The sequence below is a fragment of the Spermophilus citellus genome, assembly GCF_964194105.1.
Source record: "Spermophilus citellus genome assembly, chromosome: 3".
NCBI lineage: Eukaryota > Metazoa > Chordata > Mammalia > Rodentia > Sciuridae > Spermophilus > Spermophilus citellus.
Genome location: NC_138184.1, coordinates 2379974 through 2405057, shown reverse-complemented (window position 1 = coordinate 2405057; position 25084 = coordinate 2379974). Strand labels below are relative to the sequence as shown.

Below are 25084 nucleotides of genomic sequence, written 5' to 3'. Positions count from 1 at the left end.
GGCAGTCTGTCCAGCCCTTAGAGAGCCGCTGGGCATTTTCCATAGTGCTAGCACTTCCCATTCCCATGGGGCTGCTTCTTGGGGTGATGAACATGTTCTAAGATTAATGTGGTGAAGGTTGCACAACTTCCCAGATGTACCAAAGCCATCACACTCTACACTTTAAATGGCTGAATTGTGTCGGTGTGAATCAGATCTCAATAAAGCTATTATTTTTAATTTTTTGGTGGGTGGTTACTGGAGATTGAACTCAGGAGCACTTGACCACTGGGGCACATCCCAGCCCTTTTTTGTATTTTATTTAGAGACAGGATCTCCCTGAGTTGCTTAGCGCCTCACCATTGCTGAGGCTGGCTTTGAACTCGCAATCCTCCTGCCTCAGCCTTCAGAGCCACTGGGGTTACAAGTGTGCGTCACCGTGCCCAGCAGTTGTTATTTTATTTTTTTAGAGAGAGAGAGACAGAGAGAATTTTTTAATATTTATTTTTTAGTTTTTGGGTCAACACAACATCTTTTTATTTTAATTTTAAGTGGTGCTGAGGATCGAACTCAGCGCCCCGCGCATGCCAGGTGAGTGCACTACCGCTTGAGCCACACCCCAGCCCCAGCAGTTGTTATTTTTAAAGACAGTACAGAAATTATAATTTAATAAGGATCAGGGGCTGGGGTTGTAGCTCAGTGGTTGAGCACTTGCCTGACATGCGTGAGGCACTGGATTTCATCCTCAGCGCCACATTAAAAAATAAATAAATAAATATATTGTGTCTATCTACAACTAAAAAAATTTAAAAAAATAATAATTTAATGAGGATCAAATTGTTGAATCAAAATCATCAAAGTTCCTTGGGTTGAGACACTGAGGTGCATATTCTTCCGTGCTTCTCAGGGGTCAGGTGTGATCCCAGGGCCCAGGGCCCTCTGGCGGCCTCGTGAAGCGCCTTCTGCCTCACCTGGGCACACCAGACCTGCAGTGTGGGAGCGTCATGAGTTTTTGTGCTGCTGTGTCCCCAGCTGCCCAGCAGTGCTGTGAACGCCACTCTAACCCACGCACCCGCCTGGAACCTTGGGGTGGGCGGGCCCAGCACTTCGACTCTGCGGTCCCGCACTTCCTGCCTTTGCAGGCCTCAGGCCTCGGAGAGCCGCCCCAGGCGTGGGCAGCAGGGCCCCGAGCCCCACAGGCATCCCAGAGCCCCACATGGGCAGGGTCTCCCCAGCTTGAGCTGCGGTAGCCACAGAGTAGGTGCTCCTTGGTAGGTGTCGGCAGTGGCCTCGGTGGCCACCACTAGGCACAGGAGTCAAAATCTATATGGATTAAAGTGAAACAAGGTTTCGAATCGTCTCAGCTGGATTGGCTGCAGTGTGTGTGTGTGCCCAAGCATGGTGCTGGGGTGGGACCCAGGCCTCGCTCATCCTGGGCAGGCGCCCCCACCACTGCGCCACATGTGGCTCCTGGCCACTGTCCTCATCTACCTTTGCCCTCTGAGATGAGGAGAGAGCCCTCCCGGGGCTCATCTGAGGGTCTGTGTCTCTGTAGCTGCCAGGCGCTCCTTGAAGAGATGAAGACCTCCCTTGGGGGCACCATCCGGGGAGCGTGTGGCCTCTGGAACAATTCACTCTGCTCTTGGGCAGGATCGGGAGCCAGCAGGAGCACCTGGGGCCAGAGAGCGCTTCAGGGGGCTCCAGAGAAGCAGCCAACAAGGCACCAGCCAGGGCATCCGGGCCTGCCCGCGTCCAGCAACCTGAAGGCCCAGCAGTCTGGCACCTGCTGCGAGCCTCGAAGCCAGAGGGACAGAATGGCAGGGGTGGGGATCTGTCTGGGAAGACCTGGCCTGGAGGGGACATCTGAGCAGCCACCCGCAGGCGGGGGCAATGCTGAAAGGGTTGGGAGGGCCTTGAGCAGGGGGAAGATGCGGAAAGGGTGGGCTTGGAGGGACCCCCTGGCTGCTGGAGGACAGAGAGAGGCTGTGGGGGGTGGGGCCGCGGGGCAGGCAGCGCTGTGCACCCCAGAGAACGGCAGGCCCTGCGGGCGGCTCTGCTCCCCTGCTCCTGGTGGAAGCCCCAGGCCCGTTCCACGTGGTCTCCCTCGTGGTCTTCCTGCCCGGGCTGAGTCAGCCCAGGCCAACAGCTGACTCGACACACTGTGTCACTGACACAGAGACCTTCTTATGTTTCCCTGAACCATAGAGTGTCACAACTTTGTGGCAAGTGTTAGGAGTCACCTAGAGATGGTCTAAGGTCCGCAGGACCCTGTGGCAGGGCCTGTGTAGATGGCATGCCCCGTAGCACCCAAGTTTTGGTGTCTGCGAGGTCTTGGAACCCCCTCCCTGTGGACACCAAGGGACGGTGCGATCCTTTGTTTGCCCCCGAATTCCTCTCATCTGCTACCTGCCTGCGGGCTTTAGCGAGGGCTAAAATCTCTCCTCATCCCTTTCCCTGGTGAAGGCCCCTCCACTTCCACGCCTCCCCTGGTGGGTGACAGAGAGCAAGACAGCACCTGTGCTGGCTTCTCTGCGAGATGGGAGCCCCCCACCCTCCTCCTTGGAGGGGCTCCTGGTGACTGCAGGGCGGACAGTGCTGTCCTCTGTGGGGAGCCAGGTGACGTGGATGGGGGCTCACCGGAAGCCGGTTCTCATACAGGAACAGTCCTTGGTGCTAAGGGACCTTCTGCATCTTAACAACCAGGTGGTGACCTGCTCTGTTAAGCCAGATGGTCCCCAATTTAGGGTGATCCAGTCGGGTCTGCCTTGCAGCCCGGCGATGGCACCCTGCGCAGCCGTTCCGCTCTCACTTTGTGTGCGGTGCTCACAGATCACACAGGTCGCGATTCTCCACCCTAATTCCAGCTCTGTACGGGGCAATCTTGTCCTCGCAGGCTGGCGCTCGGTGGTGGAATCTAGGAGAGGGCTGTGCTAGATGCAATTCCGGGTCACGGTCATCTTCCACTTGGTTTTATCGGCTGCAGTCACTTGGGCATCAAGTGGCATCTACACCATGAAGTCAGCTGTCTTGGGAGGACACTGATGTTGGGCTCAAAGACGAGCCTCACCAGGGGCTCACCCGGGAAGCAGCAGAATGGGTTTGGTCCCAATGGCCACGAACCCTGCCCTGGTTCCCCTCGGGGTTGTTGAGATGGTTGAAGGGAACTTGAAACTGGGCCTGGGCCCCAGGAAACTCAGAGGCGCTGGCAGACTCAGAAAGTGTCCCGCTCGGGTTGGCCGCAGTGAGTCAGGTTGCTGGAGTTCCACGTCCGGCTCAGGCGCGCTGAGAACTGCATCTGATCAGCTCGGGCTTTTGTGATTCCAGCACCCAGCCGCCCCCAGCCTTTCCTCTCCCGGCCTCCGGGGCCAGTTACTCCGTGCAGCCGGCTCCCGGGATGGACCCCTCTGTGAACCTGGCCTTCGCCCCGGCAGCCCAGCCACCCAGCCCTGGAGCCCCCGCAGGGTATGGCTGCTACCAGCCCCACTCTGGCCAGGACCTTGGTTACAACAACCAGCCCCAGGAGCCTGTCCCCGGGCCCACCTCTGCACCCACCTATCAGGTACCCCACTGCCAACGTGGCGGGAGACGTTGTGTGGCATAGATGAGTGTGGTGGACTCCCTTCGGACCCCGTCCTGCGGGCCTTGTATGGTCACCTTTCTTTCTAGCACTGTCTGTGAGGTGTGGGAAGGCAGTTGAATTACAGTTCCCTCCCAGGGGGGCAGTCCCCTCCATCGTGGAAGCTGTACCCGAGGAGATCCTGGGGACAGTGGCTGCTGAGCTGCACCTCCTGCAGGCTGCCCAGAGGAGGGCCTGCTCCCGTGCTCTCCCCGCCCACAGCCCCTCCTCCTGGATCTGCAGCTTGGGACCTGCAGCTCTCCCGCAGTGCTGTGACCAGTCCTGCCTCCAGCTCCTGCCCCACCTCATCCCCATCCACATGAGTGAATGGCATCTCAGGCACCAGAGACCCAGCATGGCACCCATCAAGCCCCTGTCTTTGTCCCTCTCCCTACTCCTCACCAAGGCCTGGGACAGCTCCCTCCAAAACTGCCCGCCTCCCAGTAGCCTACTGAAAATCACAGTCAACTCTTGGTCATTAGCATCAGCTCCACTAGGGCTGCTGCGTCCACCTCTGTCTGCGCTGTGTCCCCAGTTCCTCTACCAGGGCTTGTCACGGGGCGGGGGTCACGGGGAGTGAGTGACTGAGCTGGGGCCTGTGGGGAGCCTCCCCAGCCCAGGCCCTGAGCTCTCCCCCTCTCTCCCGCGGAGACCCTCACGCAGGACACTTACAGCTGTGGACAGTCGACGGCCACCAGGAGCTACGAGGACAGACAGCACTACGAGGCTGCTGCCCATCAGCCTGGGCCTGAGGCTTCGGACTCGCTCTGCCAGCCAGGTGGGTGTGCAGGGCCCAGGGGCAGGACAGGGGATTGGCACACAGGTGGGATTCACGAGGTTCCACCTGCAACCTTCTAGGAGACCAGGGAATGTCCCCTGCTTGTCACATAGGCCCCGGACTCAGCAGGCGGCTAGGCCTGCAAAGAGGGCAGAGAGCTGATGGCTTTTTCAGGGGCACTTTGCGGGATGGAGGGGGCGAGTTCTGTCGGGGAGACACAGGATAAGGTGGGGTGTGTACGGCCCTTCTCTACCTAGCACCAGAAGGGGAGCCAGAGCTGGAGGCCATGGTGGGCCAGGGTCTCGAGCATGTCACTGCCAGGTCACTGACAGGGCCTGGGCTCCGGCTTGAACTGCCAGTGAGCTCCAGTCAGCAGCACCCGGCAGGCCCCCAGGACTGTGCCTCTGGGAGAGGGTGGTGGGAGATGGGCCTGACCTCTAGGGACCCGGGAGGCCACAGGAGCACAGGGGTGGGCAGCAACAGCCGGAGCAGAGCCACCAACCTGCCCCGTCCTCAGGCAGCACCTGCCCCATGGCCATGAGCGACTAGAGCCAAGCCTCCATTTGCACCCTAGTTCAGGTCCCCATCCCCATTTACCCAGACTGCCTGTCCCTCTGTCCCTGTGGTCAACTATGTTGGGATCGCCCCTCCCCCTCTCGTTTCTCTCCCTCTCAGGACCGAGCCACCCGAGCTACGGGGCGTGTGTGTACTCAGCAGCCAGCGCTTACTACCCTCCGCCGCCCCCCCAGACACAGCCCTCGCCCCCCTCGGGGCCTTCTCAGCAGCTGCAGCCACTGCCACCCCGGCAGCCTTCCCCGCCGCCGTCTGCACCGGTGGGCTCAGTCCCATGGGGTGGCCCAGGAAGCAGCCCTAGGGACAGCTCCGCTGGCAGCTTCCCTGAGAAGTTTCTCAGCAGGCCACCGAGGCCAAAGGTGGGCCCCAGGCAGCCCCAGCTCCACTACTGCGACACCTGCAGGATCAGCTGTGCGGGACCCCAGGTCAGCCTCTGCCCTGTCGAGGGTGGGCACAGGGCAGGGCCACTGCCTGCTGACAGGTCTGCTGGGAACCGTGCACTGTAAAGCGTGCGTTGGCATCGCCTCAGCACGGGCCTGCTGGCATCTGGTGGGAGAAGTGGGAGCTGGGCACAGTGCTGCCAGCCGACACAGAGGCCCAGTCCTGATCCCGGGGCTCTCTGCTGTCCCAGGAGGTGAGGTGCAGCCAGTGGAGGCACAGGTGTGGCTTCCAACGTGGACAGGGGTGGCGTCCCTTTGCTGGGGGACAAGCAGAGCCACAGGCAGACACAGAGGCCTGGGGTGTGTGCCCATGTAGACACACGTGGGTGCCTGTGTGTGCTTTTTTGTAGGTGTGTGTGGGTATGAAGACCTGTGCGTGTGCCTGTGTGCTCCTGTGCATGCATGCGTGAGAGAAGGGGCGGATTTCCCTATCGCACGGCAGTGAGACTGTGGTCTCAGCACTCAGAAGTCACCCAGGGAGGCTGTGGCCTCCCTCCCTGGAAAGCATCAGACCTCAGGCTCCGTCTTGGCAGAGCACGCAGCCCGATTTTGTTCCATGTTTCACACTGTGAAGGGAGCGCAGGGGCGTGCAGGGGAGCGGAGTCCTAATCAGGCTCTGGAGCGCGAGAGAAGCCCCCAGAAGGTTCCTCAGGCCCCAGGGATGCAGCTGAGGGCACGTGCTGGGGGCCAGCGCAGGCCCCAGCCACCCACCCGCCCCTTCCTTGTTGGGGCTCTCCCAGCGGCTCTGACCCCGCTGGGTTCCCGTGCTCTGTCAGAGTCTGGGACAGAACCCCTGAAGCGCGCCCCTACATCGCGCACGCCCTTGGCAAGGCCTGCCTGGCGCACCCCACACCTGGCTTCCATCTCCAATAGAGCAAAATGGTGAAACCGTGGCGGGCTGGCCGGGGGCACGCAGCGCGCCTCTGTGAGGCTCAGGGTGCACGGGAAGGGGCAGCGCGGGACCGGCCTGCGGGGTCGGGGTGCGGCTGGCCACCCCCGTGTGGCACCTGGCACACAGGAGAGGCCTGGAGGGCCAGTGCTCCTCAGCCAGCGCTCAGCATGCTCGCTCCACGTGGCGGTGCACGCCTTGCTCCCGCTGCTCTGACGCCTCTCACGAAGCCCGCACGACGCCCCAGCCCTCACCCCAGCATCTGTGCAGCGCCCCGACTCAGGAGTCCCGCTTCCATTTGTCCCCGTGTGTGTGTTTCTGTGCTCACGTCACCACCCGCGTGAGACCATCCCTCCAAGAGCTTGGAGCATGTTGCCAGCGCCACAGCGTCCCTCGCGCTGCTGTCTCCTACCCATGTCCCTCCCTCACTGTGACAGGGCCATCAGGGTTCTGTGTCACTCAGCCTGGGCCTGCTGTCCAGGGGGAAGCACAGGGGCGTGCAGGGGAGCGGAGTGACATCCTCACCAGTCTGGGGATTCTGAAGTTCCAGAAAGCATGGGTCCCCAGGGCGCCAGGGCCCCGGAGGACAGCGCTTGTGCATCTCCCTAGTTGTCCAAGTGAGAGAAATGGCTGCACCTCCCAGGCCACCAGGGGACCAGGGGCAGGACCCCTGACATCCCCCTCTCCCACCTCCCCCTTCCCTGTCTGTCTCTTCCTTCCTTTTCTTCTGGTCCTGGGGCTTGAACCCAGAGGGCCCCACCACTGAGCCGCACCCAGCCCTGTTTGTTTTACTTGGAGACAGAGTCTCTCGGAATTTCCCAGGCTGGCCTCCAACTTGGGACCCTCCTACCTCAGCCTCCTGAGCAGCTGGGGTGACAGGCGTGGCCCCCACCTGGCTTGACACACCTCTTTCTTATAATGACATGTTCACGCGTGAGCCCAGCCGTCTGGGGAACACGGTCTCCCTCTGCCTGTGCGTGGAGCTCTGAGCATGTGACATGAAGCCAAACCCCACCCCTGGATGGCAGAGGGGGAGTTGAGGCTGAGGGGGACCATGCCTCCAGGAGCTTGGAGCCAGAGCGAGCCACGGAGACAGGCGTCCCAAGCTCCACTGAGCCACGTGACCCAGCTGTGCGGAGACCAGGCGAGGCCTGGGGTAGCTCCGGCTGGAACCCGCCCCGTTCCTCCCCAGAACACCCAGCAGTCAGAGGAACAAGAAGGAGCAGGAGCAGCCCCTCTAACCTAGTCCTCCCGCATGAGATGAAGCCCTGGCGGGGTTGGGGGCTCCCCCTGCAGGCTCTCTGCACAGCCCTGCCCTAATTGTGAGGGCACCATGTGCGCCCTGTTGGCTAAGTGACATTCTAACCAGTTTGGGGATTCTGAAGTTCCAGAGAGTTCCCACTCCTGTTCGTTTCCCCTAGAACCTAGTGGTACTGTTTCTTCTGGGGACATTCTCTGCTGCAGGGGCTGGCCCTTGGCGTGGTCAAAGTGTAGGGGGTCAGAGGGCACGTGAGGCGAGGGCCGGGCCATCAGATATTTTGGGCGCAGCAGTCCGGCCTCGGCAGTGTGTCCCACGTGGAGCACTCTGCACATCAGTTTTCTAAAAAGCAAGTGGCCCAGCGCCATCTGGGCAGCGATTCCCAGTGGGGAGAAGCCCCGCCCAAGCTGAACCTGTGAGTCTGTGATTCTGCGACGGTGCTCTCTTAAGAAAGGGCTTATTTTAGGAAAGAAGAAACCTCAATGATGTATTTTGGTCCCAGCTTCTGAGTTTTCTAAAGGGACACTTGCTCCTCTCGGGCACCAGAGGGTGGTAGGATGGGGACAGGGGCCTCTGTCACATCACCCACTGGGGTCCCACCAGCTATGCCCACGGCCTGCTGGGGAAGGGGCAGTGCCTGCTGGGATGCCAGCTCAGGCCGCCTCTTCCTCCTCACGGCAGACCTACCGGGATCATCTGGAAGGACAGAAGCACAGGAAGAAGGAGGCGGCCCAGAGGACGGGCCTGCAGCCCAACGGCAGCCCGTGCGGGGCGCAGGCTCAGCTGCACTGTGGCCTGTGTGCTGTGTCCTGCACCGGGGCTGAGGCCTACGCCGCCCACATCCGGGGAGCCAAGCACCAGAAGGTAGGGCCCACACACCACTAGCCCACGCCTGGCCCCTCGGACCTGGGACACAGAGGGCCACCCGCCGAGGCCTTTCAGAGCACAGAGCTGCGGTCCCCATGCCCCCGGGAGCCATACACCTTCTAACCACGAACAGGACCCCCACCGCCCGCACAGACACATAGGGACCAGGGGCCTTTGCGCCTGGGCCACGCAGGAAACAACCATGCTCAGCACTTGGGGACTGCACAGTGTGCTGGCGGGGGTGAGTTCCCTCAGAGCTGTTTCCTGTCTTCACACCAAAGCCTTCCTGTGGCCTGAGAGACGCCTGCAGGGGCAGTTGGTGGCGCCCCCACCTGAGAGAAGGCAGGGAGACCCCTGGCCTGCTCCCCAGGTTGCCGGGCCTTTCAAAGTCAGCAGCGCCACCCCCTGCTCGGGGAACTGTGAATGGGCCAATCTTTCCAGCCCATCCTGAGAAGGCCTGGCCTAGGACTGTCTCGCCCTCCCTCGCCCTCTCCCCGAGCTCACTGAGGCCCGCATGGCCCGGCCCAGCCCAGGGCAGCCTCCCCAACACCTGTGGGAACTGCCCAGCCAGGTGCCGGTGGGTGTGGAAGGTCGTCAGAAGGAGTGTCGTTGCCTGGGGCCTGGCAGGAGATGAGACCAGGCAGGGCAGGTGCGGCATCCCCTCCAGGGCTGGGACCCGGCCTGGGGTCAAGGAGGCTCTGCAGCCTCCTAGGTGGTGCCGTCTTGAGGGTGAACTAGCCGGCAGGTGGGTCTAAGGCGGTGCAGACGCTGGTGGCCACCCAGCAGGCCTTGCCAACTGGGACCTCAACAAATGCCTTGACGCACAAGTGCTGAGGGGACGTGGACGGAGCACGGTGCCTGCAGGTCTTAGGTGGAGAGTAGCTGTGTCCAGCACCGCGTGCGTGCATCCGGCTTGCCTGGTGGTCCCCAACCACACATGCACACCCCGAGCCACCCTGTCTGGGCAGGGCCCTTGGAGTCGGGGAGACAGAGGTCTGGATGAGGGACAGCCAGAGGAGGCCAGAGGGAGCCAGGCAGGTGCTGAGAGCCGGAGGTGCCTGGAAAGCAGGAGGAAGGGTCTGGAAGCAGGGGCAGCTCAAGGAGGCCCTGGCAGGGAGCGGTGCTCTGGAGGCATTTTGGGGGAGCCCAGGAAGGGGTGGGGCCCCTGGATGCTCAGCCTGTCTCTCGGAGGTCATCCTGACAGAGGGACGGGTCCTTTCCAGGTCTTCAAGTTGCACACCAAACTGGGGAAGCCTATCCCCACCATTGAGCCGACGCTCAGGAGCCCTGCCCGCAGCAGCAGACCCGGCCCCCACACCTCGGACAGCGCCCTCGAGGCCTCCACCCGGCCTTCAGCCTCCGCCACGACCAGCCTCCACACTCCAGGCAGGCCAGCCCTGGCCAAGAAGACCGTGGCCTCCAGCGCCCCGCGGGAGGGTAGGTGGCCCTGCCTCCCTGTCTGTGCACCAGGGCGACCTGGCCGCCCCCTCAGGTCCTGGAGCAGAGGCTGAGTGTCAGGGTGTGTGCCGTGTGCGGGAGCGGGCGGCGCCGTCCAGAACGCGGCCCGAGACCTTCCTGGGAGGTTCTGCTGTCGCGCCTTCCTGTGGCCTCCAAAGCCCTGTCAGTGGCCTGGAGATTTCCTCCCACCCTGGTGCCCAGGACACACTGGGTCCTGAGGAGTCACGCAGGCACGGACGAGCCACGCGCTGCCCTGACCCTGCCCTGCAAGTATGGGCCCACCGTGACCGGAGGTGGTGACAGCTCCTGCTCTGGGCCCTCCACTCTCCTCAGGCACCGTCCCTAGCTGCTCCCTTAGGGAGGTTGTGTCACTTGTCCCAATGCTCCAATGGGAAAACCAAGGTGAGGCGACTTAGGGTGGCTGGCCGGGCCACCCAGCCAGCAGTGGCGGCTCAGTTCCCCCTGCTCTGTCCAGCGGTCCCTACTCAGGCCCCTGTGTCCTTCGCTGCTGGGGGTGGGTATCTGTGGCCTGGGCAGCATGGCTTCTTGAGTAACAACAGATTTTAAACTTCTCGTGGTGTGGAAGCCCGAGCCCTCGAAGGCTGGCTGAGCCGCACCTCGCCCTGCAATGTGGGTTGTTTTTTTCATACCTTTATTTTATTCATTTACTTTTATGTGGTGCTGAGGATGGAACCCAGCGCCTCGCACGTGCTGCCAGGCAAGCGCTCTGCACTGAGTCCCAGCCCAGCCCTGCAGTGTGGTTTGAAGATGGGGTCACTAAGGAGCTTTCTTGTTGGTCTGTTTTTGTGGTCCTGGGGGTGGAACCCAGGGCCCCACACGTGGCACACAAATGCTCTCGTCTGAGCACCTCCCCAGCCCTGCTTTCATTTTTTTAAAATATTTTTTTAGAGAGAGAGAGAATTTTTTTGAATATTTATTTTTCAGTTTTTGATGGACACCTTTATTTTATTTCTTATGTGGTGCTGAGGATCAACCCAGCGCCCCGCACATGCCAGACGAGTGCGTTACTGCTTGAGCCACATCCCCAGCCCTGCTTTCATTTTTGAGGCTGGGCCTCTCTGGGCTGCGTGGCCTGGCTTCCACCTCCCCTCCCCACTCAGCCTCCCGCACAACTCAGGCCTGTGCGCCTGCGTCTGCCGTGAGAAGTTGATGGCAGAGGCATTTCTCCCGAGGCACGGATGTGCCTGGTAAGCGTGGCGGAGGAGCCTCTGGCCCCTGCCTCCTCATGGCTGATTCACAGAGGTGGAGGTTTGGAGCAGCTGGCGGCCCTTGGGGGAGAGGTGGAACCTGGGCTTCTGCCCCGTGGATTCAGGCTGGACTCAGACCTCCTGGGCTGTGACTTGAGCTGGTGTGACAGAGACAGCTCCAACAGAGGAGTGTGTGTGAAGAGGAAAGGCTGGGCTCCTACTGAGCCCCGGAACCTAAGGAAGTTACTCACTGGCTTTGTGGTGCCGGGGATGGCCCTGGGCTCCCCTGAGCCGCACCCAGCCCTTTCTTAATTTGGGGACAGGGCCTTGCTAGGTGGCCCAGGCTGCCTGGACCTTGTCACCTCCTGCCTCAGCCCCGAGTAGTTGGGATCATGGGCGTGGCCATGACACCCATGGAAAGGTCTCTTAAAAGAAAGGTCCAGGTGCCTTCGTGCCAGTGATGGGTGACCGCAGGCCCTGACGGGGCGGAGGCTCCTGCCTCAGGGGTACCGGTTTTCGAGAGCGGCAGGCGTTTCCTTGGGTGGGGCTTGGGGCACCGTGTGGCGTTGCTGGTTCTCCTGTGAGCAGCCAGCTGTGGTGATTCCTTTATCCATCAGTCTGCGCAGAGCCCTCTCTCCACGTGCCCCCTGCTCCATTGGGAGGGCTTGGCGAGGTGACTCCACGTTGAATCTGACCCTTTCACCCGAGCACAGCCTGTGGTCTAGGCAGCGCTAATCGCCATCACCAGCTGGAAAGGACAAGGAGAGGCTTGGGTTTGTGTGCACCTCACACTGCACGGCTGGTGGGTGTCCAGCCAGCTCTGGTTTCTGGCTGGAGTGACATGGTTGTCCCTCTTCAGGGCCTCCCAGGACACAGGCAACACGAAGCAGGCCCCCGGAGGGGAAACCAGCTCGGCACAAGTCTGAGGGGCCAGGAGAGCCGCCTTCCCGAGGAGGCCCATGGGAAGCTCCTGGGGGCTGCTCAGATGCAGAGCCCATTGGCCCCGACTACGTGGAGGAGGTGGGTAGAGGCCACCGCGTGGCCGATCCCTAGTGCAGAAGGGCCAGACCCTGGATCCAGCTTTGCGACCTCGCTGGGCTCATCAGGAGAGATCTAGGTGAACCCGCCCCTTCTGTGGGTGCCACAGCAGACCTTGTGGGGCCAGCACTCCGCGCAGACCCCCGATGGCCCTGAGTGAGGGGCAGGGCATGCTGTCACCTTTGCGGGACTGTCCATCTGCTCCCTGAAGAGGGCGGGTGGAGAGAGCCCAGCCAGTGGCAGGAGGCCCCGGGCGGGATGGCTGTGCCACTCCCTGTCAGCTGGCTTCAGGCCACGCGGGCCTCCACGGGGGAGGGGAGGCGGCTGGGTCCCTCAGCTCACCACTGCACGGATTCTGAATTCTGGCCCAAGACGGGTCACTGGGAGCCACCATGCACCTGCGCGGCCCCCTCAATGCGCCCAGGGAGAAGCAGTCAGTCCCACAAGGCCCGTCTGCCTCCCAGAGTCTCGCCGGGGCTCGGGCCACGCACAGAACGCAGCTGTCACAGGGAGCTGCAGGCCTGTGTGCCTTCATCCCCAGGCTCATGTTCTGGTCCAGTCCGTCCAGCATCTTACATTTTGCCCCAGGCAGAATGACCACAGCAGCCAGAACCATGCCACCCTGTCAAGAAGCTGCCTCACATACGGCCGCAGGGACCAGGGAGGGCCAGGGTGGGCAGCGATCGCAGCAGGGCAGAGCCGGGCTCCTCAGTGAGGTGATGCCAGGGGTGGAGCCTGGGGCAGTGCCAGGAGGAGGAAGGGCCAGGCGGGAGGCCAGCGGGCTTTGGATGACACCCTGAGCAGGCACAGAACTGACCAGTCACCTGCATGTTGGTGACGTCCCTCGTCCTCTGGGCTTTGCTGGAACGGGCAGCTGTGCTTCGTGTCCCAGGTGTGCAACGACGAGGGGAAAGTGATCCGGTTCCACTGCAAGCTGTGTGAGTGCAGCTTCAACGACCCCAACGCCAGGGACATGCACGTGAAGGGACGGCGGCACCGGCTGCAGTACAGGGTGCGTCCAGCGGGGGCATCGGTGCCCACCCAGGGGCTCAGCCGCCTCCTGGCTATCCCGCCTGCCAGTGCCCGGTCTGGTTACCTTGGGGTCCCGGGTGGGCAAGGGCACGGGTTTCCATTTTCTGTATCCAGGTCCACATCAGGAAGCACACCTTTGGCCTCCATGAAACTGGGCCTTAGTGCCTCCAGTCCCTTGAGCCTCTGGACGCTGTGAGGCCTGGACAGCCACCTCTTGGACCCTTCTCCACCACGATCCACCACACCCTCCTCCCGCTGGGAGCCCCTGCCCCATGCTCTCTGCCCACCTGCCTTCCCATACACCACTCTCAGGGCTGCCCCGCCGGCCAGCAGCCTCAGCCACGCCTCAGGGCTGGCTCTCGGCACCCCTCAGCCCTCTTGGCCGTGGATGCTCCCTTCAGGCTTCTGCATGTCCTTAGAAACAGGGCCATGTCCCTCTTACCTCAGTCACAGTCTGTTCTGGATCAGCACTTGCCCTACTGCCTGCACAGAGTGCTCAGGGATGGAGCCAAGGATGGGTGCAGGAGTGGCAGGTGGATGGGTGGGTGGATAGATGGGTGGATGGGTGTGTGGATGGATGGATAGATGGGTGGGGTGGATGGATGGATAGATGGGTAGATGGGTGGGTGAATGGATAGATGGGTAGATGGTTGGATGGATGGATAGATGGGTAGGAGGGTGGGTGAATGGATAGATGTGTAGATGGATAGATGGGTGGATGGGTGGATGGATAGAGGAATGGGTAGGTGAATAGATGGATGGATGGATGTGTAGATAGATGGATGGGTGGATAGGTGCATGGATGGATGGGTGGGTGGGTGGATGGATAGATGAGTTGATGGATGGGTGGATGGGTGGGTGGAAGAATGGATGGATGGATAGGTGGATGGATGGATGGATGGGTGGGTGGAAGAATGGATGGATGGATAGGTGGATGGATGGGTGGATGGATGGATGGGTGGATGGTTATATGGATAGGTGGGTGGATGGGTGGACAGATGGATGGATGGGTGGTTGAATGGATGGATATGTGGATGGATAGATGGGTGGATAGATAGATGGGTGGATGTGTGGATGGGTAGAGGGATGGGTAGGTAGATGGATGGATAGGTGGATGGATATATGGGTGGATGGGTGGGTGGAAGGATGGATGTGTAGATGGTTAGATAGGTGGATGGGTGGACAGATGGATGGATGGAGGGAGGGAGGGAGGGAAGAATAGGTAGATGGATAAATGGATGTTTAGATGGGTGGATGGGTGGACAGATGGATGGAGGGAGGGAGGGATAGGTAGATGATAAATGGATGGATAGATGGGTGGGTGGAGGGTGGAACAGTGGGTAGATTCGGGACACCAACGACGGTTTTGTATTCTTTTGGTCATGCATATTTGCAGGCAGGTTTTTAAAACAAGGAGGGTGAGCCCACAGGAAAGCCATGGGATGGGTCTGCCCGTTGTCTCCCTCTTGCTGGGTGGCCCCGACTGCACGCGCGTTCTGGGCTAGCTGGACTGCTCGCGGCTATTCTGTGGCCACCTTGTTACTCTCCAGTGCAGTGAGGCTTCCACCTGCAGCAGACAGAATACTGAGCGAGCACAAGTGGCCCTCAGATGTCCTTGCTATGATGTCACAGCTGTCTTGCACTGCGTGAGCAGCTCTGGAGGCCTTGCTCGGAAGCACCCTGTCCTTCAGTGAGCGGGACACACCCTCCCAGCCCCTCCTCATCAGGAGCACCCGAGTCACCTCTCATCCTTGGTGGCTGACGGTTGCTCACCCTTGAGCTCCCCTCAGTGGCCCTCCCCCCACTGCCTTCAGGACATAAACTGCCCTGTGGGCGCGGAGGGTGGCTTCCTGGGGCCCTCCTGTGTCCTCAAGGCCGCTGTGGCCCCCTCCCTGGGGGCGCCTGTTCTCACAGCTTGCCTTGCCTTCCCAGAAGAAAGTGGACCCCGACCTCCCCATTGCCCCCAGGCCCAGCAGCAGGGTGCGGAAGCTGCTGGAGGAGCAGATGAGGAAGGAGCGGCAGCGGGCCCAGCGGCGGCTGGAGGAGATGCGGAACTGGTGCTCGGAGCTGAGGTGCCCCCCACCCCCAGCTGCAGGACAGGGACAGGCCCCGCCCGCGCTCCCCCAGGGCCCTGCACAGTGCCACCATGGGCCTCCAGGGCCAGACCCCACCCTCACACTGGGCAGCCTCCGTTCTGGCTGGTGGGGGCCTCTCAGCTCAGTGCCACCATGGGGGGGTCCCCGTCACTGCTCCATTCCACGCATCCCCTGACCTCTGTTGTCCCCTGTGTCCCCAACTGTGGGCACACTTTCTCATCTCCCTTCTCCACCCTTCAGAGCAGTCCCAAAGCCAGGCCTGGCCCTCTGTAGTACCCGGGCCGTGGGCTCTCTGGCAGCAGCAGGCCTATGTGGGGAGGACACGGAGACGCCGCCGAGGGCACCGAGGCCGGTGGAGCCCCCCACCCCCGCGCATGGCCTCGGTCCCACCATGCATATGGCAGGCGCTGTGCAGGGCTGTGCCCTCAGTTCTCGGGAGCCGAGCGAGAGCCCTCAGTGTGGGTGTGAAGGCGAGGGGGCCTGGCTGTGCCCACACGTGGGCATGGGGCACAAGCACATCTGCTGCAAGAGGTCGGCTCCCTGAGCCTCCACCCCCAGCCCTCTGTCCCCCCAGCCCTCTGTCCCCCCAGCCCTCTGTCCCGTCTGGCCCACAGGCACCATGAGACGCGCTGCAGGCAGCCAGAGGAGGAGCCGCGGCCCCAGGACAAGGAGCAGCAACCCGCCTCGACCGACTGGGCCCCCTCACCCGCGCTGGGCAGGCTGGGTGTGCCCGCAGTCCCGCTCCCGGTGGGTGCCGAGGGCCAGTGTGAGGGGCAGCATGGCCTCCTCTAGCAGAGTCCTCTGTGGGCACCAGGGCTTCTGAGAGCCTCATCCCGCCCTGCCCCCTGCCCGGCCCTGGGGTTCCGTCAGCTCCCTGGAGCCTAGGGTGGGGGAACCTCATTTTGTGCCCCTTCTGCCCCACCCCACGGCTCCTGCTGCCATGGACATGTGCCCTCCCGGGCCAAGCACCGGGTTGATGGGAAGCTGAGGTTTGCCCCTCACCAGGGGCAAGGCCCTGGTCGACTCTCGAGCCTCTGGCCGGGGACAGGGGGATGCGGCCCACGCTTCCTGCAGCCACGGGAGGCCTGAGCTCCTCCTGGTGCTGCCCATGGCTCCCGCAGTCCGCCCCCGGCCCCCTGGGTACTGGACGCCCACCTGGCCGTGCCCCGCCTCTGAGCCTGGCTGGCCACCATCCCCCCACCTGTGCCCAGCTCCCTGACGCCAGCCTGCTCCAGGCTCCTCCTGAGTCCTCCTGGGGCTTTCAGTGCTGTCACAACGCAGCAGGCTGCCTTGTCCCCTGCCCACTTGGTCCCACCGACAACTCAGCCCAGCCCCGACAAGGTGGCCTCTCCCCACAGCCCAGGCGGCGGCCAGAGTCCAGCGATGACCGGCACGTCATGTGCAGGCACGCCACCATCTACCCCACCGAAGCAGAGCTACTGGCCATCCAGAAGGCCGTGTCGCACGCAGAGCGGGCTCTCAAGCTGGTGTCCGACGCGCTGGCCGAGGAGGACTGGGGAAGCCTGGAGGAGGAGGGCGGCCAGCGCAGGTAACGGAGAGGCCTGGCCCTCAGGACGGGTGTCTGCAGGACCACAGGGGCCAGGCCCAGGCCCTCCGAGGCCCATGGAGGCTCTGCAGCCCCCCGCAAAGCAGAGGGTCCCTGTCTCCGAGTCTAAGCCCCAGCCACAGGGAGGCGCTCCTGGCTGGGAGCATCCTCTGAGGGCCAGGCACCTCAGCACGCAGCCCACAGCCGCACCGCGCTGCGCCTTCCACCTGCTGCTCCGCTGAGCCCGAGGCCACAGCTGGGTGACACTCAGTAAATAAAGTGCCGAGGTGCCGCTCACAGGGACGACCTTCTCTTCTTGGTGAACCTCGGCTTCCTCGCGAGGTCTTAGGGGACCAGAGGCCAGGCCCCCCGCGGCGTGCTGGGGTGGACACGGCTGACGGATGGATGCGCACAGGGCTTTTCAAGGCCTTCCTGGGGGGTCACGTCCCTCCTGTCCTCTCTTGGGGGTCTTCCTGCGGTGGGGAATGCACAGGACACAGAGCTGAGCGCTGAACCACATCCAGGTGCACAGCTCCCCCGCGTGGAGCAGTCCAGGGCCGTGCCGCCATTCCTGCCGTCACCCAGAGCTCTCCCAGCTACAGTGTCCCCACAAGCACTGACCCCCGTTTGTTTAAGGCCCCCACGAGTGCACTTCCTGCCTGTGGGCTGGCCTGCCCTGGACCTTTCACGCAAGTGACCCTCTGACCTGCTGAGCGTGGGCAGCTTCTCTGGCAGCACTCAGTCTGCATGGAAGGCGTGGGCCCTGGTCAGAGTGTCCCTGCCCAGGGACACTCCAGCCTGGCGGGCGCCCCTGGCAGGGGTGGGCTCCCACTTTACAGAGTAGGAGACCGAGGCGTGGGGAGGCTGCTCCCAGGGCTGTTGCTGGGCATCCAGTGGGCCGCTGGCCCCTCCTCTGACAGCGCCCCACGGCTCTGTCTTGACAGCTGCGCTGTGCCCTCGCCTCGGGTCCTGAAAGGTGTCATGCGGGTGGGCATCCTGGCCAAAGGCCTTGTCCTGCGGGGAGACCGGAACGTGCAGCTGACCCTGCTCTGCTCCGAGAAGCCCACTCACGCCCTGCTGCGGAGGGTCACCGAGCAGCTGCCCCAGCAGCTCCTGGTAAGCTCGGGCACCCCGCAGCTCCCTGCCCGCTCCCCAGGGCCTGTGGACCCAGCAGGCTCATGCCCTCCAGGACTTTAGGAAAGTGGAGGCGTTGCCGCCCGAGGCCGGCCGGCTTCTTTTCACAAGCTGTTGGAAAGGGGGCGCTGGCAGCTCCCGGTCCCCTGGTGGGAGGAGTTCAGGCTAAAACACAGAAACTGTCCAAATGTCCCACCCTGGGGATGGCACCTGTGTCACGTCTGCCTGGCGTCAGGAGGCTGCGTGGCAATGTCTCCGAGTCAGGCCCCAGGCTGAGGCCGGGCGGGTGTTTGGCTCCCTCTGGGGAGCCCCGCTCGCCCTTCTCACCCGGGAATAGTGGGGAAGGCCACGGCCACCCAGAGTGATGTCTAAGGTCAAAACCAACCCCGCCCCGAGGGCCGGGTCCTCCTGAGTCCCTTCCCAGTGTCCCGCACTAGATGGGGCCTCAGGCCTCAAAGGTGAATGGGAAACCAGACGTGGGCAAGTCAGCTCCAGCTGTCCTCTGGGAAGGAACTAAGCTGGGGCCAGGTGGACGGGCCAGGGGTGCGTCTTCAGACAGGATGGGGCACGAGCCCTGACTGAGGACCTGCGCCCTCGGGTACAGAATTCTGCATGACAGGGCCAGCCCTGCAGAGGCCAAGGGTGGACAGGAGAGAGCAGGAGGGACAGGGCCTGGGCTGAGCCAGGCCTGCAGGGGTGCGAGGAGGTGAGGTGGGGAGCGGAGGGCCCAGACCTGAGCCCCTGAGAGCTGCCGGGGCGGCAGGGGCTCGGCACAGCCCAGCTCTCCAGAAGCCCAGCTCATGGCGAAGACAAGCTCTGAGACTAGGGCCAAGGCCGTGGGGAAGCTGGCAGAGCCCCACCCCACTGGGGGAGAGCCCGAGTGGGCAGGAGATCAGGGTTGGCAAGAAAGGTGCGTCTGGGGGCAACTCGGGGTGGACACAGGCGCCCAGAGGGGCGCAGATGCACAGGGAGCCTGTGGAGAGCATCCTTCCCTGGGGACAAGGGCATCTCGTGGTGTCTGCTTCTCTCTGACCACAGAGGTGGCTGCGTCCTGTGTCGTCTAGCTGACCAGCTCTTGCCTCACCATCTGCTCTCGAGTGCCCTGGGGCTCTCCACTGGGAGGCCCCGCTCAGGCCCAGGTGCACCTGCCCAGTGTGGCCTCAGCTGCATGACGCAGCCCGCATTGTATTCCCACCCCAGATACTGACGGACGACAAGTACGAGGTCTCCTCCGACCCTGAAGCCAACATCATCATCTCCTCCTGCGAGGAGCCCAGGATGCAGGTCACCGTGACCCTCACTTCTCCCCTGATGCGAGAGGACCCCTCTGGGGGCCGAGGTGCGGCCGGGCCCCTCTGTCCAGGTCCCTAGCCCCTGCCCACACTTCCTGGGCATTGCACATACCCAGTCCTGGGGGTCCCACAGTAGCCCTCCAGCACTTTTGTCATCCCAGATGCTGCTACTCACCCAAGAGCTGGGCTTGGGACAGCAGAGGACCCGAGTTGGTGACTACGTCCTGCTGCTCAGCTCCCAGGCGGCAGCGCCGTTCTCTGGGTACCCGTCCCACATAGGCAGGGCCTCGTCACCACCTCTCCCTGCCCCTGCCCAGGTGGAGGGTGGAGGGAGGGAGCGGAGCAGCTTGCCCGTGTTGCCAGGACCACTTGTCTGGCTCCTTGAAGTCAGATTCGCCCCACCTGGAAGAGCAGGGGAGAGGACTGGGCAAGGTCAGGGGAAGGGAGGGCCTTGGTCACTGGCCTCAGTCACTGGCCACGGGGCAGGTAAGTGACAGGCATGGCCGCAAACCTGTGATGGCTGGGGCCTGTGACAGAACCCTCTAGAACAGTCTGGAGCAGTTCCCCAGGCCCAGTCCTCCTGAGCCCTTCCTGGTTGTCCTGGCCGTGGCTGAGGCCATGAACCACAGTTCAAATGGGTCCTCTTTACAACCGGAAGGCCACAGCCGCCTCTGGACCCTGGGGGAGAGCCGTGGGCAGGGCGGGTGCAGGGCCACCCCAACTGGAGGCCAGGACCTTCGTGAGCCCTCGAGACTGGGCCTCCCTCGAGGCCCCTACCTGGCCAGATCGGACCCTTGGAGACCCGAATCCTCTGACAGGTGGCCCCGGGCAATCTCAACAGGACATGTCACTTCCTGCAGGCCACTGCCTTCCTCAGTGGGGGGAGGCCAGCCCCTGAGACCCCTTCTCTTCCCCCCCAGTCCCATCGGGCCCCCTGGAGTCGTTGCCGTGATGGGCAGACCGGTCCATGGCAGTCACGGAGGGCAAGGCCGCACCTGTCCTGAGGTGCCCTTTCCCTAGCCTGGGGTTAGGCATCGGTGACCAGACCTGTGGCCATCCCACCCCGTCCTCCTTTCTGTGGTGCATTAGGAAGCTTCCGGAAACAGGCCCAGTCTGTAGCTTCCCATCTGCACCTTACCTGGCTAGTGGAGAGGACCTAGCACCCAGCCTGAACCCCAGCCCCCTGCAGCACCCCTCCTGGGCAGACGGGGTTTGCAACAGTGGTTTCTGGGGTCCCTGCCCTATCCCTGCGGGATGATCCAAGAGGAGCCAAGTACTTCCCAAGAATGGACGGTCCAGGTCCACGCAGCCCTCCGAGGCGGGAGCAGAGAGGACGGGCACCTTCCCACTCACCTCCCTCGGGGACTCTCTCCCATTCCTTCCAGAAGGAGCAGAGAAGCCTCAGCCCGACCCAGGAGATGTCCTGAGCCCCGAAAGGTGCCTGGAGTCCCTGGCCGCCCTCCGTCACGCCAAGTGGTTCCAGGTCAGGGGCCTGGGGCTGGACGGGGCCAGGTCACCCACCCAGCCAGCAGCCTCAGCGGAGGCTCAGCGCACAGAGGCGCTTCCGTGAGGGGCTGCTCCGCTCTGGAGCCCCTTCCCTCCTAAAGACAGGCTGGTGGGCAGGACTGGGAACGGGGAGGGAGCGACGGCGCCCCGGGTCTGGACGCTCTGCCTCTGCGGCCTGTGCGCACTGGGGGCCGGCTAGCCCTGCCCCGCCGCCCTCCAGGCTGCCTGTCCCTCCAGCCCACGCCCTCCAGCCAGGGCCACTGCCCTCCAGTCAGCCGTCCCCCACCCTGTGGCAGCACATCCGGCCCCAAGAGCTGACCGTGGCTTCCTCCCCAGGCGCGAGCCAGCAGCCTGCAGCCGTGTGTGATTGTCATCAGGGTCCTACAGGACCTCCGTCGGCGTGTGCCCAGCTGGGGGGCCCTGCCAGCCTGGGTAAGGCCATCGGTCCCCCCAAACACCCCCCGAGGGCTCTGCAGCCCTGACAACCCGGACTCCCTTCTCCCAGATGAAAGTGTCCCTTCCCGGGGCACCTGGCCAAGGGCGGCCAGAGCTGAGGCAGTCTGAGGGTGGGAGGGCTGGGCCACGGCCGCTTGTGACTCATCACCCTGCACCCACACTGCAGGCGAGGCCAGGGCACATGCAAATGTGGGCACACCAGGGAAACGGGTGGTGGTGGCCTGGACCCTCCCGGCATCAGGGCAGGGAGAGGGGCCTTGTCCTGGCCTTGCTGGTGCTGAGCCACCTGCTCCAAGGGGGGCCCTGCAGCTCTGGCTCGACCCTGGGTCCATCCCATGTAGGGAGAGAAGAGCCTCTGGGTCCCCAGCGAGACCCTCAGGTCCCCAGCGACCCCCATGCCTCAGTGGCCAGGAGCTGCCGCCCAGCACAGGCTCCTCCGGCTGCAGGTGCCTGTCTCTGTGGCTCCACTGCGCCCTCCCCTCCCTGGTCCCCCTGCCCCGCCCCGTCAGCGTCTAGAAGTGGCACGAGTGTCATTTCTAAGCCCTTCACTGCTAATGTGGTGCTGCGGGAGGTGGCGGGCACGTCTCTGTCCCACCCCAGCTCTGAGGGGGGCATGCGCCCCTCTCCTGGCCTGAGCCCGTTCTGGGCCGAGGAAGCCCTGGTCCGTCCCGTCCCCTCGGCACAATCCAGAAGCAGGGCCAGTGTCTGCCAGTGTCCAGAGGAGCCGTCCACTCCAACCCCTGGGAGTCACAGGCCACGTCACGCTCGTGACCAGCCCCTGGCCTGCTCCCGACTGGAGAACCCCCTGCGTGTGTCCCCACCCTGTGAATGGAGAAGCCCCACGATGTCCTAGACCACCTCGCACACGTCCCCACCCTGCCCTCAGAGGCTGGGGTGGCGGCTGCCCCTAGCCCCGGGGGTGGACCCCAACCGAGGCTCAGTAGTGCTGAGCGGGCCTTGTCCCTCAGCGTGTCTGTGACATTGCTGTGGCCCAGACGCTGCAGGTGGGAAACTGAGGCCGAGAGGCGGAGCCATGCAGCCATGGCAGTAGGTGGCAGAGGCCTGGCGGCTTCCCAGGGGTGGGCAGGAGGGAGGGCGGGCGAGGTCCTCGTGTCCCAGGGCCCGGAGTCTCCCAGCCCACCCGCTAGTGCTTTGGTGGAAGAGGGCTGTCTGGGTCCCCAGGGCACGTGCGTCCCTCCCGCCCCCAGGCCCTGGAGCTGCTGGTGGAAAAGGCTCTGAGCAGTGCATCCAGGTCCCTGGGCCCTGGGGATGCCGTGCGGCGGGTCCTGGAGTGTGTGGCAGCTGGTGCGCTCTTAACAGGTCAGTCGCTGGACAGAGGCTGGAGTGGGCAGCAGCAGAGCCCAAGACCATGGCTGGGTGCCCAGGGCCGTGCACACACCTAGGGCCAGGGTCGCCCCAGACAGGAGAGGGACAGGCCAGAGCAGGGGCAGCTGGCCCAGGGTGAGGGCTGGAAGCCGGCGGGGTCGGCCTGCAGAGCTTTCCCGGTGCCCGCCGCCTGCCCTATGCAAATTTATTTGAATAGATACTTTATTCAAAGCCGAGACCAGATGGTGGGCTGGGTGTGAACTCACCGACAGCCCTGCAGCCAGGAGGAAGGCGCCGGGCAGGGGCCAGGAGGGCACAGCTCTCAGGGACACAGGACATCGCTGAGTGGGCGCGGGGTGACGCGCAGGCGCGGTGGGAGGGAGCCGTTTGTCCACAGGGTTGTACACACTCAGGGCCCAGCCTGCCTGGGGGCCTGGAGGACCCTGCCCCCCACGCAAGACCCTGCTGCAGGCCCTCGGGCTGCTCAGCGTGGCCGTGAGGTCCACCATGTGTCCCTGCAGTCCCTCACCAGGTGTCCTGGCACTCTTTGCTGCCCCCTCCTCCCCCACACAGATGGGCCTGGGCTCCAGGATCCCTGTGAGAAAGAGCAGAGGGACGTCCTTGGGTCCATGAGCCTCCAGGAGCGGGAGGACGTGACAGCCAGTGCCCAGGTAGGAGGGCCAGGGCCACCAGGGCCCTGCACAGCACCCCCAGCGAGCCCGGGCTCCTGTCCCTCCCCCTGCGAGATGCTGGGCAGAGGAGGTGGTCGGGGTGGCAGGACTGCCCCTTGAATGAGGCCTGGCCCTGGGGCTCTGCGGGCCAGGACTGCCCTGAGCACCCCACGACACGGCCCATAAACACCCAGTGCCCCGGCCTGGCCTTCCCTGCTGGCCCCTCGCCGGCAGACCAGGCTGTGGGAAAAGCCTGGTCCCGCAAATCTCCAGTCGGGCAGGAGGGGACGCTGGCACAGGGCAGGGCCCCCCCGGCAGGCTGTTCCTCTGCGCTGGCCGCTCAGCGGGCGGGCAGGGGGCGCAAGTCAGGAGCAGCGTCCTGACGCCCCGGTCGCCCGCAGCACGCCCTGCGCATGCTGGCCTTCCGGCAGATCCACAAGGTCCTCGGGATGGACCGGCTGCCACCCAGGAGCAGGCCTGGGGCCCGCTTCCGGAAGAGGCCCCGGGAGGCGGGCCCGGCCGAGGAGGGCCCGGGCGAGAGGAAGCGGGGCCACCAGGGGGGCACGGGGCTGGCCTGAGCCTCTGCTGGACAGGCCTCGCAGCGGACAGGGCCTCCTCCTCTGCAGTGAGGTCTGTGCCTCCACCGCGCTGGGTCTCACTGTCCTGGGAACTTAGCTGCCCACCAGCGGCCGGCTCAGTGAGCCAGAGGGGGCATCCTGTGGCTTCACACGCTTTCTGCACAAGGGTGAGGGCTGCACGTGGGGGGCGGGGCGGGGAGCAGGTGTGCAGGGGCCCCAGAGACCGTCAGCCCCACCCCACCCTGCTGGGCAGCCTGGGGCCGGCAGGGCCACAGACAGGCAGGTGCTGCCAAAGCACGCCAGGCCGCAGCCCCAGGAAGACCTGTGCCCCTCAGCCACTCCCACCCAGCACCGGCCCTTCCCCAGTGCCTTCTGCAGGGGCCGCTCTGTCAAGGGCTCTGTCACCCCCGCAAGGCCTGGATTCCTCCTTGGGTTCCCCCTGATTTTGTCCCACCAGGGCCTGAGGCAGGTGGTCCCCCGTGCTCCCTCAGGGCTCCAGCCCAGAAAACACGGGGCCAGTGTGATTGTCCCATGGCCCTGGGGACACCGCCGGCCCGGTCCTCACCCTGCCCCGTTCAGACCTCTCCCTCTTCTTTCCCAATGGCGTCGAGGATGAGAAGTCCCTCTGTGCAGACATGACCTGTGGTCGTGTGACTGCTTTGACTCTGTCTCTGTGCGTTGGAGGGACGGCCCGTGTGTGGCCCGTGTCTGGGCCTCGGGAGCCACTGGAGGCTGGTGGGGAATAAAGGCGCCTCTCGTCCGCATGTGGCCGTGCTGTCCTTTCGCTCAAGTGCCCCACCAACACTGGGCCTCCGCCTGCCTTGCAGGGCCCTGGGGACTGGGCCCCCAACCTCTCTCCCTGAGCTCTGCCCAGGCAGAGGCCCCTTTGGACACCAGGAAACACTGGCTATGTGTGTCCCTCAGCCCAGGACTCTGCCTCAGGCCTCCCGAGCTCCTGGCCTGGTCCCTGCTGCAAGCCGAGGGCTGGGAGGCCCCAGAGCTTCCTGGCAGGGGCGGGCACGCGAGCTTGGCCAGATGGCTCTGCCCACACAGAACTTCCCCGCGGCTTCCCCAGATCTTCGTCACTAACCCCAGAGGGTGGACAGGGTTCAGATGAGGAGACCTGGTCACAGTGGCAGGGAGCTGGGGAGGAAGGCGTGGGCAAGGCGGCAGTGGCCCTGTGGGTGGGCAGTGGCGTGTGCACCACACACAGACGGTGGTGGGCACAGAGGACTGGGCAGGAGATCAGCCGGACCCCCTCTGGGCCCCGCCAGGGAGAGGTGCCCACCTGGAGCTGGAGGCCCTGGAGAAGCAGAGCAGAGGACACAGGCCACACGGAATCT

The 25084-nt window shown here is 63.8% G+C and overlaps 1 protein-coding gene across 7 annotated transcripts in view; it reads left to right on the top strand.

The window, feature by feature from the left end:
* The window catches only part of ZFR2 (zinc finger RNA binding protein 2), a 36739-nt gene extending 12900 nt beyond the window's left edge, over positions 1-23839 (top strand). For 4 of the 7 annotated variants that reach the window (XM_081286302.1, XM_081286306.1, XM_081286307.1 and 1 more), the window contains 17 exons: positions 3304-3538; positions 4259-4373; positions 5049-5371; positions 8215-8397; positions 9624-9837; positions 11926-12086; positions 12979-13116; positions 15069-15208; positions 15847-15979; positions 16591-16781; positions 17723-17894; positions 19113-19251; positions 20590-20687; positions 21047-21142; positions 22375-22486; positions 23066-23163; positions 23565-23839. In XM_081286302.1, coding sequence (XP_081142428.1) covers positions 3304-3538; positions 4259-4373; positions 5049-5371; positions 8215-8397; positions 9624-9837; positions 11926-12086; positions 12979-13116; positions 15069-15208; positions 15847-15979; positions 16591-16781; positions 17723-17894; positions 19113-19251; positions 20590-20687; positions 21047-21142; positions 22375-22486; positions 23066-23163; positions 23565-23741 — 2725 coding nt within the window. In that variant the 3' untranslated portion in view covers positions 23742-23839. The remainder of the gene's footprint in view (positions 1-3303; positions 3539-4258; positions 4374-5048; positions 5372-8214; positions 8398-9623; positions 9838-11925; positions 12087-12978; positions 13117-15068; positions 15209-15846; positions 15980-16590; positions 16782-17722; positions 17895-19112; positions 19252-20589; positions 20688-21046; positions 21143-22374; positions 22487-23065; positions 23164-23564) is intronic. The other 3 variants (XM_081286305.1, XM_081286303.1, XM_081286304.1) reach the window with 3 other exon arrangements.
* The last annotated feature ends 1245 nt before the right edge of the window (positions 23840-25084 follow it).